At 37.3% G+C, this 16693-nt stretch overlaps 1 protein-coding gene across 11 annotated transcripts in view; it reads right to left on the bottom strand.

Annotated features, from left to right (window-relative positions):
• DAB1 (DAB adaptor protein 1) overlaps positions 1 to 16693 on the bottom strand; it is a 1145503-nt gene that overhangs the window by 136459 nt on the left and 992351 nt on the right. For 10 of the 11 annotated variants that reach the window (XM_082264815.1, XM_082264809.1, XM_082264811.1 and 7 more), the window contains 2 exons: positions 12165 to 12203; positions 5640 to 5705 (listed from right to left, as the gene is read on the bottom strand). In XM_082264815.1, the coding sequence (XP_082120941.1) occupies positions 5640 to 5705; positions 12165 to 12203 (105 nt within the window). The remainder of the gene's footprint in view (positions 1 to 5639; positions 5706 to 12164; positions 12204 to 16693) is intronic. The other variant, XM_082264808.1, reaches the window with a different exon arrangement.

The following is a 16693-nucleotide window of genomic DNA, read 5'->3' as shown; positions in this document are numbered from 1 at the left end:
TTACCGCGAATCGCCCTACTCATATTGCGGTTCGCAGGGGTACTCGCCAGCGTGGAAGCCAATCCACGGGGTGTGCGGCCGCAATTGCCGCCACGCACCCGCGATCGCTCCCCGTAAAGAGAGTATGGAGAAACGTCACAATCTTCACCTCATCCAATCAGAGAATGCCTTGTATTCAGTTATAAGAATACAAGCTGTCCTGTGAATGGTGGAGGTGCCAATTTAGCAACCTCATGCAGAACCCCAAATATCACAGGGCTGTCACTGTATATAGCGTGCACTACTACAGTGATTTACAGCATCCTGGTGGCCCTCCGGATTTTAGCCAAGTTGGTCTAATATAAGCATATCAAAAAAATATAATACTTGGAGTTCAGCTTTAAACATTGATGCGTTTTTGCTACATATTACCTGAAATATTTCAGTGCATAAAATTAAGATTTAAAAAGAAAATGGCGCCCTTGCCTTAATGACGAGAAAACGGCAATCATACCAATGTCAACAATTTGTGCATGAACTAACCGGGCTTAATTTTATTTTGTAAAATCCATAATGCTAACAATTATGATAATTATATTCCTCCGAAAATGTACATTCATGACATTTACTTCCTAATTTGCGTTTACAATGTTTTCCATCCAGCCAATCAAAAACCAATCCGCAGCGTTTCTGGAGTCTATTAAGGCTGCAAATTACCAGCTTTCTCTGCTAAATTGTTCATTATACACCGAATGATATTAAAAAAAAAAAAAAAAAAAGTTACAGAACAATCCGTATTTCTTTCTCTTTTTCTTTCAATCTTTTCAGATTAAAGCTGAATTCCAGGAATTGCTTTTTTTTGTTACATGGTTACATTGTTCCAGCTTGGATGAATGTAAGTATGTATGTGCCATAGCTGGCCGATCCCCATGGAAGCTGGAAATCACTGTAGTAGGAACCAATAGCATAGTGATTGCCACTAGCTTTTAGGTCCCGTATCGATTGGCTGCCCTACTGCATAATGAAAACAAAGGTGTGCTCATTCAGCACAAGCACCATTCACCCAATGCCTTGCATTTTTCTCACAGAATACAGAGTATTCTCTGATTGGACAAGGTGGAGATCGTGAAGTCACAACCAGGACTCTCTACCTCGTCCAATAAGAGAGCACTTTGCATTCATTGAGAGGATTAAAAGTGCTATGCCGATTGCTGGATCTCCTGTGTTCACATTGCAGTGGGACAGCCTCTCGGCATGAGACTTGGAAGCAAGTGGAGGTTACTAGAGTAGGGTTGACTACTACAGTGATTTCCAGCTTCCACAGGGATCAGCCAGATATGGCACATGGGCATACTTACTATGGTCCAACCTGGACCAATTTAACAATACAAAAAAGAGCCATACCTAAACTTCAGCTTTATGTTTTTCAGAACATTAGACAGTGATCAGAGATCATACTTTATGTCTACTTTGTTTTCATTCTACTGTCCGAAAGTCTCTTTGGGCAAAAGTAAAATCTTCTTTTGTTTCCAGCTGCTGGGCCAATTAGCACAACTGAGTTTGGATGGATCTACTTTTGGCTCAGAGCACACAGTCTGCAATGGTATGCTGGCCCTCGACATAGGTACCTAAGTGTCCTTTGGGAAGGAATAGGCCAATGTGGTAATTAGGTAGACCTTTGGTTTGGAACAGGCCAATGTTGTAATTAGGTAGACCTTTGGTTTGGAACAGGTCAATGTGGTAATTAGGTAGACATTTGGTTTGGAACAGGCCAATGTGGTAATTAGGTAGACCTTTGGGTAGGAACAGGCCAATGTGGTAATTAGGTAGACCTTTGGGTAGGAACAGGCCAATGTGGTAATTAGGTAGACCTTTGGGTAGGAATAGGCCAATGTTGTAATTAATTAGACCTTTTGGTAGGAATAGGCCAATATTGTAATTAGGTAGACCTTTGGGTAGGAATAGGCCAATGTGGTAATTAGGTAGACCTTTGGTTTGGAACAGGCCAATGTTGTAATTAGGTAGAGCTTTGGGTAGGAACAGGCCAATGTGGTAATAAGATAGACCTTTGGGTAGGAATAGGCCAATGTTGTAATTAATTAGACCTTTGGGTAGGAATAGGCCAATGTGGTAATTAGGTAGAGCTTTGGGTAGGAACAGGCCAATGTGGTAATTAGGTAGAGCTTTGGGTAGGAACAGGCCAATGTGGTAATAGGGTAGACCTTTGGGTAGGAACAGGCCAATGTGGTAATTAGGTAGACCTTTGGATTGGAACAGGCCAATGTGGTGATTAGGTAGACCTTTGGGTAGGAACAGACCAATGTTGTAATAGTTAGAGCTTTGGGTATGAACAGGCCAATTTAGTAATTAGGTAGGGCATATGGGTAGAAACATGCCAATGTGTTAATTAGTCCTTCTGTCGACTGCAGACAAAAACAAAATGGCTAGTCCTTGCTTATTTATTTCTGGCTAATAAGCTGTTTAAAGTTCTCATTTACCATGGATGCCAACTGTCCTTGATTTGCTCGGACAGTCCCACATCTTGTCCCTCTGTCCTGCCAATGCTGTGTCCAGGGTCATGTCCAAAGATAACAACGTCAACCTCATTTGAGTTGCTCAAAAGTAACTCAAAAAGGCATCATTTGCAAGGAATTAGGGCCTCAGCATATTTTAAGGTGGGGGTCTGGTCAGGGACAACCAGTAAAGTAGGCATACTAGGAGGCTGAGTCTGGGCAGTACAACCAGTAAAGTGAGTGTGATTTTGGCAGGGTTATCAGCCAAGTGAGTAGATGAACAGTGTTCCATGATCACAATGTTTGTGGGTAAACTTTATTGGATTAATAATGTAGCTTTAATAGTAGAACATGTTATTCTAAAGGCCCAGAATGATCAGGCCATTTAAAATATACATGAGGCCAGTAATCCAATTTTGACACTTGGTGGCCATAAGGAAAACACAGCAGGGTCACCGAGAGAGCTACCGAGAATTGCAATATGATAGGTTTACCTCCTGTAAAGATTCTGGTTTCAAAGTCATAGGGAGGCTTCATCAGTTCTGGAGGCTTCATCAGTTCCACTAAGTGTTAAGGATTTCGCTAGGATTTCCATTTTTACTGCTCAAACCCCTTTAAGCCTTTAAAGTTCAGTTATTGATATAGGCTGGAGAGTTAAAACTGAAAAATGAAAGTAGTTCCTACTATCTATTGGGGACTCTGTTGTTGAGATTTCTGCAATGAGTTCCCGGGTCTGCACACCTGTTGAGAACATTATGAAGGGTTCCCACCATCTTGGTGCTTAACTCCCAATTTTTGCACCTGTTGTGCCCATTATGAGGGGTTCCCACCATCCTTGAGATGAGTTCCCGGGTCTGTTCATGTGCTGTACCCATTATGAGGAGTTCCCACCATCACTGTGCTGAATTCCTGGGTCTGTACACCTTCTATGCTATTATGAGGGGTTCTCACCATCCCTAAGCCGAGTCTCTGGGTCTGTACTTCTGCTGTGCCCATTATGAGAGGTTCCCACCATCCCTGAGCTGAGTCTCTGGGTCTGTACATCTGCTGTGCCCATTATGAGGCATTCCCTTCATTCTTGTGGTGTGTTCCCAGGTCTGCACACCTGCTGTGCCAATTATGAGGGGTTCCCACCATCCCTGAGCTGAGTCTCTGGGTCTGTACATCTGCTGTGCCCATTATGAGGGGTTCCCTTCATTCTTGTGCTGAGTTCCCAGGTCTGCATACATGCTGTGCCAATTATGAGGGGTTCCCACCATCTCTCTGCTGGGTTCCCTAGTCTGTACACCTGCTGTACCCATTATCAGTGGTTCTCATCAAACCTGCTGTGTTTTGTAGATATTTTATATCATGGAGAATATAACAGGAGGAGCTGAGACACACAAAGATGGGTGGGAACACCCAAAACTCTCAGGTAGATGGAATTACGGCAAGCAGATCTCAGTATTGGAGTATCCAGGACATATAGAAGGCCAAAGGGTTACTCAGCTCAAAAGTCTCTAACTAGAACTAAAATACTGATTTTAAAGAGATTCTGTCAACAACCTAAAAAAAATGTAGGTAAAATTACAGAAAATCAATTTTAGATGCTTTCTGTTCCATAATTGATTTTGAATGCAATATGCCATTAAACTTGCTAAAAAAAAAATCGTACTACTCCAGAAGAGTCCATTACCTAGCAGAGCCCCTCCTTCCTTGCATGTCATACTGTAGCTTTTTCCTCTTCTGGGAGTGTCTAATAACTGTCTGTGCTGGCCCAGCTCCTCCACCCCTCCTTCACCCCCCTACACAACCTTTAATGTAGCGGGTAGAGTGAAGGAGAAAACATGAGTGACAGCCGTGAGTCTGCTGGGGCCGCTGACATCACCTTCAAGATGGTGTCACTCATCAATAGTTCTAAGGGTTTTAGATGTCTAGGCAAGGGAACAGGTAATAATATGCATAAAATACATTAACTGCACAAAAAAACCTATGTTAAGATTTTTGTTAAAATGAATGGCCTGGCGAAAGTGTCTCTTTGTTGACTGAACTTTTAAAATACCCATAGTTGCGAGATTTCTCTGTCTGGTATAAATGCTTTTTATTTACTTGCTCTAGATGCTTTCGACTTCCATACAGTACAAAACAAAAACACATTAAAATAGAATAACAATAAATATATATATATTTATATTTATTTCATATTTTATTATTAAATGTATTGTTTTTATTTTACTTCTTTTTTTCAATAGTTATGAATTATAAACAAAATAAATTATTAATATATATATATGTGTATATATATATATATATATAAATAATTTATTTTGTCTATAATTTATAACTATTGAGAAAAATTAAATATAAAATAAAAACAATAATAATAATATTAAAAAATATTTAATAAGTATAAACAGAACAATAACTAATTAAAATCTATCTATAATTCATTTTGTTGTGTGTATATATATATATATATATATATATATATATATATATATATATATATATATATATATATTTATACATATATATATATATACACGGGCACACACTGTATACATATTTTTTTTTAAAAATAATAATAATATTAATTATAAAATAAATATTAAACAATACTTGTCTATAATTTGTAACTATTGAAAAAAATAAATATAAAATAAAAACAATAATAATAATAATATTAATAAAGTATGAAATAAATATAAACAGAACAATAACTAATTAAAATCTATCTATAATTTATTTTGTTGTGTGTGTGTATATATATATATATATATATATATATATATATATATACACACGCACACACACACTGTATACATATTTATTTATTGAACAAAAGAAATATAAAATAAGAAAAAATAATAATAATATTAATAATTATAAAATAGATATAAACAATATCTACGTGTTGTATTAACTCAACCTGTCTTCTTTCATAAGTTTTTAGTAATCCCTCTAACCCAACCTCCTAGTAGTAACAAAAAATTTGAGTCACGCAGATTTCAGTAACAAAATTTATCATAGGATATTCTGACAAAAGGATGCGGGTTCTGGTATCAGCAATGACCTAGCAGATTCTACTTTAGATGAATTCTCTAATCACTAAATCTGTTTTTTTTTTTTTTTTTTTAAGACAAATCCGCCCTTCCCCTCTATAGGTACCTGGTATATGCTTTCCTCTGTGTCTGGGTCTCGTATGGACTCGTGGCCAGCTTCGAACACTATGTACTATGGTATCGTCCAGCAAAGGAGAGAGAGAGCAGAAACCAGAGCGGGAAAAATAGAAAAGATAGAAAATTCAGGAACAAAAAGTAAAGTAAGCAGCAAACAAGAAATTCAGAAAGTACACAGAGGGCATATAAAATCTCAGAGGTCAATACATAGTGCTGCTGAGGTACAGCTCTGGTGCCCATCAACGGGGCTCTACAGACATGCAATTTGTATGTTCTAGAGTCAGTAGTTTTGAACACTTTTTCCCCTGTATAAATTGTATATATACAGTATATATAAATATAATACATAGTATATATATATATATATATATATATATATATATACACACATATATATATATATATATATATATATATATATATATATATATATATATATATACACATATAAATATAACACATTATAATATATAATAAATATATGATAATATAAATATATACATATATATATATATATATATATATATATATATATATATATATATATATGTATATATATATATATATATATATATATATGTATATATATATATATATATATACACACACACACACACACATGTGTATGCATGGTATGCTTTCAACTTTGCATCTACAATACTGGAACTGATCATGTGAGTAAAGTGGTAAAGTGAAGACAGAAATTCCCACCAAGAAGACTAGAAAGATCTACCCCAGTGTCTACAGAACAGAAGATGGTATGAAATTGGGATACATATTTATTTTTATTTTTTTTAAAGCCTCCCAATGTATACAACTCAAACTTGCCAGCAGCACCCATCTGTTACAATGCTGTGTGTGCTGTGTTCAGATGGGAAGTGAAGAGATACAAAGTAATATTGTTACTTTTTTATCTACTCGCTTCATCTGCAGATCAGAGGGATGAGCTTCAAACTTCATCCGATCTCATTGATGAAACAAATGTTTTCTGTTTTTGTTTTTAATACAGTGTTTCATTTTAAGCTTATTACTCTAACTAGTTCTAATGAACTCCCTCTTTCCCTTCTCCTCTTAACTATTATTTTCATTCTAATATTTTTCTTTCTCTTTTTCTAACATTAGAATTTCAACTTTTTATTTTACTTTATTCAATAATTTGTGGCATTAAAAAAGCACAATGAAAAAAAAAAGATCTGTATTTGTAATATCATTTTTGTGTCATTTTAAATGGAAAAAATATAGAAATTAAATTCATATTTTTATCTCTTTTTTATTAAAAAACTGTAAAAAACAGAAAAATGTCCTTTTTCACATTAGGTTTCTTTGTCTACAGATTGCTTTAAAAATCAAAAAATAATAATAAATAAAACAAATAAAAAAAATAAAATAACATAAAATATGAATGAATAAAATAAAAAAAAATAAGAAAAAAAGCCTGATTTATTTTTAAAAAGTGTCTTTATTTCTAATATAATCTTTTGTGTCATTTTAAATGAGAAAAATTATAGAAATAAATTTCATACTTTTATCTTTAGTAATACTCTTTTTTATTAAAAAAAACTGTTAAAAACAGAATTTTTTTTCACATTTTGCTAGGTTTCTTTGTCTACAGATTCCTTTAAAAATAAAAAAAATAATAATAAATAAAATAAAATAAAATATGAATGAATAAAATGAAAAAAAAAATTAAGGAAAAAAAATCCTGGATCATCCTTAAAAACAGTCTTTATTTCAAATGTAATTTTTTTGTGTCATTTTTAATGGGAACAATTATAGTAATAAAATTCATACTTTTATCTTTAGTAACACTCTTTTTTATTTAAAAAAAAAACTGTTAAAAACAGGAAAATTTATTTTTCCACATTTTGCTAGGTTTCTTTGTCTACAGATTGATTTAAAAATAAAAAATAATAAATAAATAAAATGGAAAAAAATGTAAGAAAAAAAGCCTGGTTTATCATTAAAACGGTCTTTATTTCTAATATAATTTTTTGTGTCATTTTAAATGGGAAAAATTGTAGAAATAAATTCATACTTTTATCTTTAGTAATACTCTTTTTTTTAAAAAAAAAACTGTTAAAAACAGAATTTTTTTCACATTTTGCTAGGTTTCTTTGTCTACATATTCCTTTAAAAATCAAATAATAATAATAAATAAATAAATAAAATATGAATGAATAAAATGAAAAAAAAAAAAGAAAAAAGCCTGGTTTATTTGCTCTAATGAACGCCCTCTTTCTCTTCTCCTCTTAACTAATATTTTCGTTCTAATAATTTTTTTTTCTCTTTTTCTAACATTAGAATTTAAACTTTTTATTTTATTTTATTCAATAATTAGTTGTATTGAAAAAGCACAACATTGAAAAAAAGATCTTTATTTCTAATATAATTTTTGAGTCATTTTAAATGGGAAAAATTATAGAAATAAAATTCATATTTTTATCTCTTTTTTTTTATTAAAAAAAACTATAAAAAACAGAAAATTGTCTTTTTTCACATTTTTATAGGTTTCTTTGTCCACAGATTCCTTTAAAAATCAAAAAAATAATAATAAATAAAATAAAATATAATAAATTAAAATATGAATGAATAAAATGGAAAAAAAATTAAGGAAAAAAAAAAACCTGGTTTATCCTTAAAAACAATATTTGCATGACTTTGTTATCTTAAATAATGACAAATTTATTACCGAACCAATAGGCCCACAGCAGAAATGTAAAAGTTGCTCTGGTCCATAAGGGGTGTATAGGGGGGAGACCTGTAGTGGTTGATATACAGAGCAGAACCGGTGCTACCAAAATTGAACGACTGTCACCGATTGTACCCAGGCTTGGTAAAATAACATACCATCAGGGTTCACCACTTATGTTATTAGGTTACTTAATTAATTTGCATAGCTCAGTCGAGATTTAATTTCCCCCCTCTTGCCATCACTGCCAGGCTGGAGTTTGCTGTGAAGGAACGCAGCTGAGCGATACAGAGGAAGTGACATTGACGGCATTGTATAATTCCGCAGATTAACTCATTGCCACCGTGTCACTTGTACTTGATCGAGATAATCTGATTTGGCTCAGAGACCTTATTAATTCAGGATTAATACTAAAACAATGTGACTGCCAGCCGGCTGGGGTGTTGCATTCAGCAGTAAAGCTGAGCCCGGCTTTGACAACAAAAGGAGAACGGCGAGCTCTGAGCATAGCCGCCTGATTGTGTGATTTTTCTTTTTTCTTTTTTTTTTCTTTTCCTGAAAATTCATTTCCGCTGATGGATGGCTCTTTTGTTAAAGACTGTGAGAAGTGCATTGACTCTGGTGGCATGGAAATGGGGTAGGACGGGGGTTGTGTAGGAAGAACTGCTGCTAAGTGAAACAAATATTTTCCTTGCAGCACCGGGATCCAGGATTTAATTCCTAAATGGGCCTGGTTTGTTTTCTTTGTGTTTGAGTGGCTGTGTCTTTTCAGTTTCCTCCATTTAAGATTCTAATAATTTATATTAGATAAACACTATTGGGACGCCTGCCTTTACACACACATGAACTTTAATGGCATCCCAGTCTTAGTCCGTTGGGTTCAATATTGAGTTGGCCCACCCTTTGCAGCTATAACAGCTTCAACTCTTCTGGGAAGGCTGTCCACAAGGTTTAGGAGTGTGCCTATGGGAATGTTTGGCCATTCTTCCAGAAGCGTATTTATGAGGTCAGGCACTGATGTTGAACGAGAAGGCTGGCTTGCAGTCTGCGCTATAATTCATCCCAAAGGTGTTTTATTGGGTTGTGGTCAGGACTCTGTGCAGGCCAGTCAAGTTCCTCCACCCCAAACTCGCTCATCCATGTCTTTATGGACCTTGCTTTGTGCACTGGTGTGCACTCATGTTGGAACAGGAAGGGCCATCCCCAAACTGTTCCCACAAAGTTGGGAGCATGAAATTGTCCAAAATGTCTTGGTATGCTGATGCCTTAAGAGTTCCCTTCACTGGAACTAAGGAGCCAAGCCCAAACCCTTAAAAATAACCCCACACTATAACCCCCCCCCCCCCCCCACACACACACACACACACCAAATGCTTTGTGCATTGGTCCAAATAATTTGGTGGAGGGGGGATTCTAGTGTGGGGTTGATTTTCAGGGGTCGAGCTTGGACTCTTAGTTCCAGTGAAGGGAACACTTAAGTCGTCAGCATACCGAGACATTTTGCACAATTTCATGCTCCCAACTTTGTGGGAACAGTTTGGGGATGGCCCCTTCCTGTTCCAACATGACTGCGCACCAGTGCACAAAGAAAGGACAATAAAGACATGGATGAGTGAGCATGGTGTGGAGGAACTTGACTGGCCTGCACAGAGTCCTGACCTCACCTGATAGAACACCTTTGGGATGAATTCCAGTGGAGACTGTGAGCCAGGCCTTCTCTCCAACATCAGCGGCTGACCTCACAAATGCGCTTCTGGAAGAATGCTCAAACATTCCCATAGGCACACTCCTAAACCTTGTGGACAGCCTTCCCAGAAGAGATGAGGCTGTTATAGCTGCAAAGAGTGGGCCAACTCAATATTGAACCCTACGGACTAAGACTGGGATGCCGTTAAAGTTCATGTGCGTGTAAAGGCAGGCCTCCCAATACTTTTGACAATATAGTGTATGTATTCTAGCAGTGGTAGAGTATTGGACTAATATTAGTCATAGATCAGCTGTCGGCAAAGTGTATCACCACATTTTCCACATGATGGACTCAATTCACACAACTAACACGTCAGGATAAAGATCCTTATTTTCCAAAAATGACAGTTATTTTTAGCTCGGGGACAATAGATTTGAAAACTAGAGTAACATGACAAAATGAGGAAAATTATAAGGGGTATGAATACTTTTTTCCCGGCACTGTACCTATAGGAGATATTTACTTTAGATGCAGCTGGTGACGTCACCGGCGCATGCGTTCTGAAGGAACAGCATGCCCACGCTGTTCCTTCAGAGCCCTGTGCCATAAACAGTGACTCCTGCATGCATGTACAGGAGTGATGTCATCCCAGCTCGGCCATTAATAGGGTCGAAGCCCATGAAAACGGAAGAAGGATCGGGTGAAGATCGCAGCGCCTACTGCGGGGACAGCGTGCTGCTGGAGGGCTTCCTTTTCAGGTAAGTCTTGCACATTATGGCTTAAACTGCTCTGTGCCTGATTTTTATTTTTTTTGGTTTAATTTGCTTTGGTTTAATATCGTTTTAATGCATAGCCTGTATTAAGGTAAAAACAAACCTTAAGCCTTTGGAACCACTTTAAAGGCCAACTGGGAAATCTGAAAATTCTCCCTTACAGTGAGGCTTCGCTGCATGAAGTAATTGCTTGTTTATTCTAGGGGAGAGTAAAAGCAATTTAATTTACCCTATCCTCGGCCTTCACGATGGACGATGCCAGAGGTTTGGGTAAGAAAATCTTCTTTTCTGTGCACCCTAGACTTAAATAAGTAGATTACTACAAAGATGAGACTGAAAATAAACAAAAGAAAATGCAATAAAAAAATAACTAAATAATAAAATTAAATAAATAACAATTAAATAATTAAAAATAATAAAAAAATGTATTACAACAATTCTCTTTGGGTCATGTATATACATTGCAGGGATTTAGGTAATTTTATTGCAAATGGTGTGGGGGGGGGGGGGTAACCCAGTAACTTCCTCCTTCCAGAGTGGGAGGGAATGGCTAATTTACTCACATGATCAGTCAGAGTGTTTTAGAAAGAGGCATGCTTCATCCTCATCACCACTGTAATCACAGCAAATTTTAAAAATAAACTATTATGGTTTTGGGTCAAATGTATTTTTGTGTTTTTATATGTACACACAATTTTTTTTTACAAATAAACATTTAATACATGACAAGGATCCCCAAAGCACTATAGGTTAGGTAAAGAGAAAGTACTGCCATAATGATCCCCTTTCTGGCAGAATGGCTCTCAATGAAACCTGGAACTGAGCCATATGATAAGGGATGAGTCACTGTGATGATGCATCCACCTTTGTAGGTAAACATTCAGCTTTAGCTATTGAGCTCTGTATACAACAGTTTTTTCAACATAGGGACAAATAGATAAACATTTTTAAAGTAGCCTAAAGCTCCACTTGCTGGTCCAAAAGGGGAAAGAAATAATATTAATACTCAACATTACTTATTTGAAAGTTATTTTTAAATCTTGACCACAATAAATATTAAAAAAAAAAAATCTGGTGTACACCTAAAAAAATGCTTGTGTAGCAATATATATTATTTTTTAAAAAATAAATACATTTATGTACTTAGGATTAGGTAGGTTAACTGGACAGAAATAATAACATTTTCTATAATCCCATGCCACATAACAAGAGTATAATTTAGATAATTTAAAAAACAAATATAGACAGCAGACAGTAATTTAGCAGAAGGAAAAAAGTAGGCATTATAGCCAAACAAGTACAAGCAGGGTTTTCACTGACACAGCGACTTTCAGTAGTGAGCACATGCGTGTTAGATGCATTTACCTGATATACGGGATCTTCTACATCTTCTTCCAAAATTGTCTGAAGCAAGCCAAGCAGAAGTAAGAAAGGAACAGGAAATAAAAGGAATAAGAATAAAAACTGCAATTGGAGTGAAGGATGGGAAAGGCGCAGTTGGACAGATCCAAGCACATTCATAGATTCATTTTTTATACGTACATCATCCATTAGAATGTATGAAATAATAAGACATATATCAACATAGACAACGCATCATTATATCATTAGGGATGATGTAAATGCCCATTACAGCTCTGCACGGAGCTTATCTTGCACCCATTACTGTACCACTAACAATATTTTTAACTCAATAGGAGCACATTTTTTGCCTGAACATAGACATTAAATATCCAGACATTTTCAACAGGTGATCTCAGAGCTAATGTATATGGACATCCACTATTGAGGGTAAAAGCAATCTGATAATAAAACCTATTCCAATTTATGGCTCCCTTTACAAACAACCACATCCAGCAGCATGTACCTGGTCTGATTTCCTTCTTTTCTTTCTCTTAAAAGAAATAAAAACAACCATTTGTTTAACCTGGATACACATACAGGGAGTGCAGAATTATTAGGCAAATGAGTATTTTTGAGGATTAATTTTATTATTGAACAACAACCATGTTCTCAATGAAGCAAAAAAACTCATTAATATCAAAGCTGACTATTTTTGGAAGTAGTTTTTAGTTTGTTTTTAGTTTTAGCTATTTTAGGGGGATATCTGTGTGTGCAGGTGACTATTACTGTGCATAATTATTAGGCAACTTAACAAAAATCAAATATACAGTATACCCATTTCAATTATTTATTTTTACCAGTGAAACCAATATAACATCTCAACATTCACAAATATAAATTTCTGACATTCAAAAACAAAACAAAAACAAATCAGTGACCAATATAGCCACCTTTCTTTGCAAGGACACTCAAAAGCCTGCCGTCCATGGATTCTGTCAGTGTTTTGATCTGTTCACCATCAACATTGCGAGCAGCAGCAACCACAGCCTCCCAGACACTGTTCAGAGAGGTGTACTGTTTTCCCTCCTTGTAAATCTCACATTTGATGATGGACCACAGGTTCTCAATGGGGTTCAGATCAGGTGAACAAGGAGGCCATGTCATTGGCTTTTCTTCTTTTATACCCTTTCTTGCCAGCCACGCTGTGGAGTACTTGGACGCGTGTAATGGAGCATTGTCCTGCATGAAAATCATGTTTTTCTTGAAGGATGCAGACTTCTTCCTGTACCACTGCTTGAAGAAGGTGTCTTCCAAAAACTGGCAGTAGGACTGGGAGTTGAGCTCGACTCCATCCTCAACCCGAAAAGGCCCCACAAGCTCATCTTTGACGATACCAGCCCAAACCAGTACTCCACCTCCACCTTGCTGGCGTCTGAGTCGGACTGGAGCTCTCTGCCCTTTACCAATCCAGCCACGGGCCCATCCATCTGGCCCATCAAGACTCACTCTCATTTCATCAGTCCATAAAACCTTTGAAAAATCAGTCTTGAGATATTTCTTGGCCCAGTCTTGACGTTTCAGCTTGTGTGTCTTGTTCAGTGGTGGTCGTCTTTCAGCCTTTCTTACCTTGGCCATGTCTCTGAGTATTGCACACCTTGTGCTTTTGGGCACTCCAGTGATGTTGCAGCTCTGAAATATGGCCAAACTGGTGGCAAGTGGCATCTTGGCAGCTGCACGCTTGAATTTTCTCAGTTCATGGGCTGTTATTTTGCGCCTTGGTTTTTCCACACGCTTCTTGCGACCCTGTTGACTATTTTGAATGAAATGCTTGATTGTTCGATGATCACGCTTTAGAAGCTTTGCAATTTTAAGAGTGCTGCATCCCTCTGCAAGATATCTCACTATTTTTGACTTTTCTGTGCCTGTCAAGTCCTTCTTTTGACCCATTTTGCCCAAGGAAAGGAAGTTGCCTAATAATTATGCACACCTGATATAGGGTGTTGATGTCATTAGACCACACCCCTTCTCATTACAGAGATGCATATCACCTAATATGCTTAATTGGTAGTAGGCTTTCGAGCCTATACAGCTTGGAGTAAGACAACATGCATAAAGAGGATGATGTGGTCAAAATACTAATTTGCCTAATAATTCTGCACTCCCTATATTTATTTAACCCACTGGTGGAATGAAAAACAACTGTACATCTATCACCCGCTTTAACAAATTATCATTGCAATAATTTCACTATACTGAATGAGAGAAAATTAATTAACCCTAAAAATTAAACTCAACTTGCCCCTTTTAGCTTTTTGCAAGATCTAATTTCACATTTCACTTAAAATATTTACTGTTTTACTATTACTATTATTTTTATTGTATTATTAAAGTATAACCCAGAAGATTATGGCTAGAATGTATAAAAAGAAACAAAATTTCCTCAAATGAACCATTAGGATGGACTGTACTATAGCAAAACTTTACAAATATTTACACTAAATTTTACAATATCAAAAAGGTTTACCATAGCCAGTAAGAGGGTTTGAATACAGTTCTTGTAATAAATCCACAAATAATGTGAATATCCCAAACTAAACAGACTTAAGGGGATAACTCCCTCTCCCAAACTTATAAAACTTATAAAACTTATATACTAACTTCAAATTGATTCCAGATGATTGAAGTGCTTGTAAAGCTTTATCTTTTTTTTAAATAAAATATTAAAACATCTCATACTTACCTGCTCTGTGTAATGGTTTTGCACAGAGCTGCCCTGATCCTCCCCTTCTGGGGTCCTCTGCTGAATCTCCTGGCTCCTCCTCCCCACCGAGTGCTCCCATAGAAAGCAGCTTTCTATAGAGGTACTCGTGGGGGCTTACTCCTGAGGTGCCCTATCTGTGCCTTTTAACAGAAACAGCAGAACTCAGGCTCACCCCCACTCCCTCATCACAGAATTTGATTGACAGATTACTATCAATCTGCAATATGAGGAAGGGGAGAGCTGAGAGAGCCGCTGCTCTCATGCACAGTGCTGGATTAGGATCGGCTCAGGTAAGTATGAGGGGGGGGGGGGGGATTCTGTGACACGGAAGGTTTTTTTTCTTGATGCCTAGAATACATTAAAGTATAAAACCTTTAGGCTTTAGAACCACTTTAAACCAACTTGCTTTGCAATAAGATATCCAGTGCCCAACCAAACCAAAAATGGAATGACCCTTTACATTTGAATGTACAGAAGAGTGTATATATAATGTTCTATTAAAGAATATATGTGGACAAATTAAAAAAAAAATATGCAGCACATTTCTGCATTACAGGCACATTATTCCATCTGTCTCTTTACAAACACTGCAAGAGTACAAAAATACCCGTCGGTCCTGTCAGTAATCCGGTGAGCTCCTAAGTTCTTGTTTGAGCCAACACTGCCTCCTCTGCACTGAAATTCCAATAAGTGTTGTCACCCCTGTGTAACCTTGCCCTCCGTGTAACACATATGTGCAGCGGCAAAAGGTTGGGCTTTAAAGCCCACATGTTGCACCTATGCACTCTCTCTGCATAAAGCCCGAGTGTCAGGACCCATGTCTGAACGTGCAACCTCTAGTGGTGATGCCTCTTCTTGCTGAGCCATATCAGATGCTGGACAGCTTCCCGCCTAATTTCCTTAGACAACTTTGTCTTGTGTCTTGTTTATCTTGAACACTGAACTATTTGCCCCTCACATTACCTTCCTATTTAAGCCATGTCTTTGCACTTCCTGTTTGCCAGATTATTGTGCTCTCTCCAAACAATAATCTCATTCTTGTCACTCCTGCTGCCATGCTTGTTCCTTGACTACACTTTTGCTTGATCCCAACTTGCGACCACTTGTTACTGAGCTTTGGCTTGTTTACTGACTACGTTTGATCCCCACCTGCTTTATCTGCTACTGGACCCTGGCTTGCTCATCTCCTGGTAGGGCGATCTTGAGGACTAAGACCTGGTACTAACACATGGCAAAACCCATCTCCATCATTAGGATCTCTGCTTAGACTCTGCACCTCAGATAAGCCAGTCAGTCAGTCGGCAGGCAACACATTCCCTACCCCCCGAATGGTCTGCCTCCTTACCTCCTCCTTCCTCCTGTCCAAGCCGGGGAGTGCTGGATGGCTGAGCCGCTGTGCTTCTCCTCCAGCCGTGTGTCTTCTGCTTGTTCCTGGCCACTGGCCAGTAAGATTGCTTCTTCTTTTGGCCAATCGGGAAAGGGGTCTCACAACCCTGTTCCTGATTGGCTGGGAGGAGAGTCAGTGTGACAACAGCGAATATTTATTTGCTATTGCCATACAACTGGGTGGGCTCAGGACGCAGTGCTCTGCGCCCCGAGCCCACCCTTTTTTGAAGCCTATTAGAGCCTCTGGCTCTAATCACGTGCTTCAAAAAAAAAAATCCCCTATTGGAATCCATCCATCCTGCATGTAGATTAGGGGGCCGGACACATGTATAGGGGGGGGCGGCACCCATGTGCCCCCAATGGACGGTCCACCACTGGTTGCATGATTACCAATCCTTCCTGC

The sequence above is a fragment of the Pelophylax lessonae genome (assembly GCF_965119305.1).
Source record: "Pelophylax lessonae genome assembly, chromosome: 8".
NCBI lineage: Eukaryota > Metazoa > Chordata > Amphibia > Anura > Ranidae > Pelophylax > Pelophylax lessonae.
This window is presented reverse-complemented; position numbering and strand designations above follow the sequence as displayed.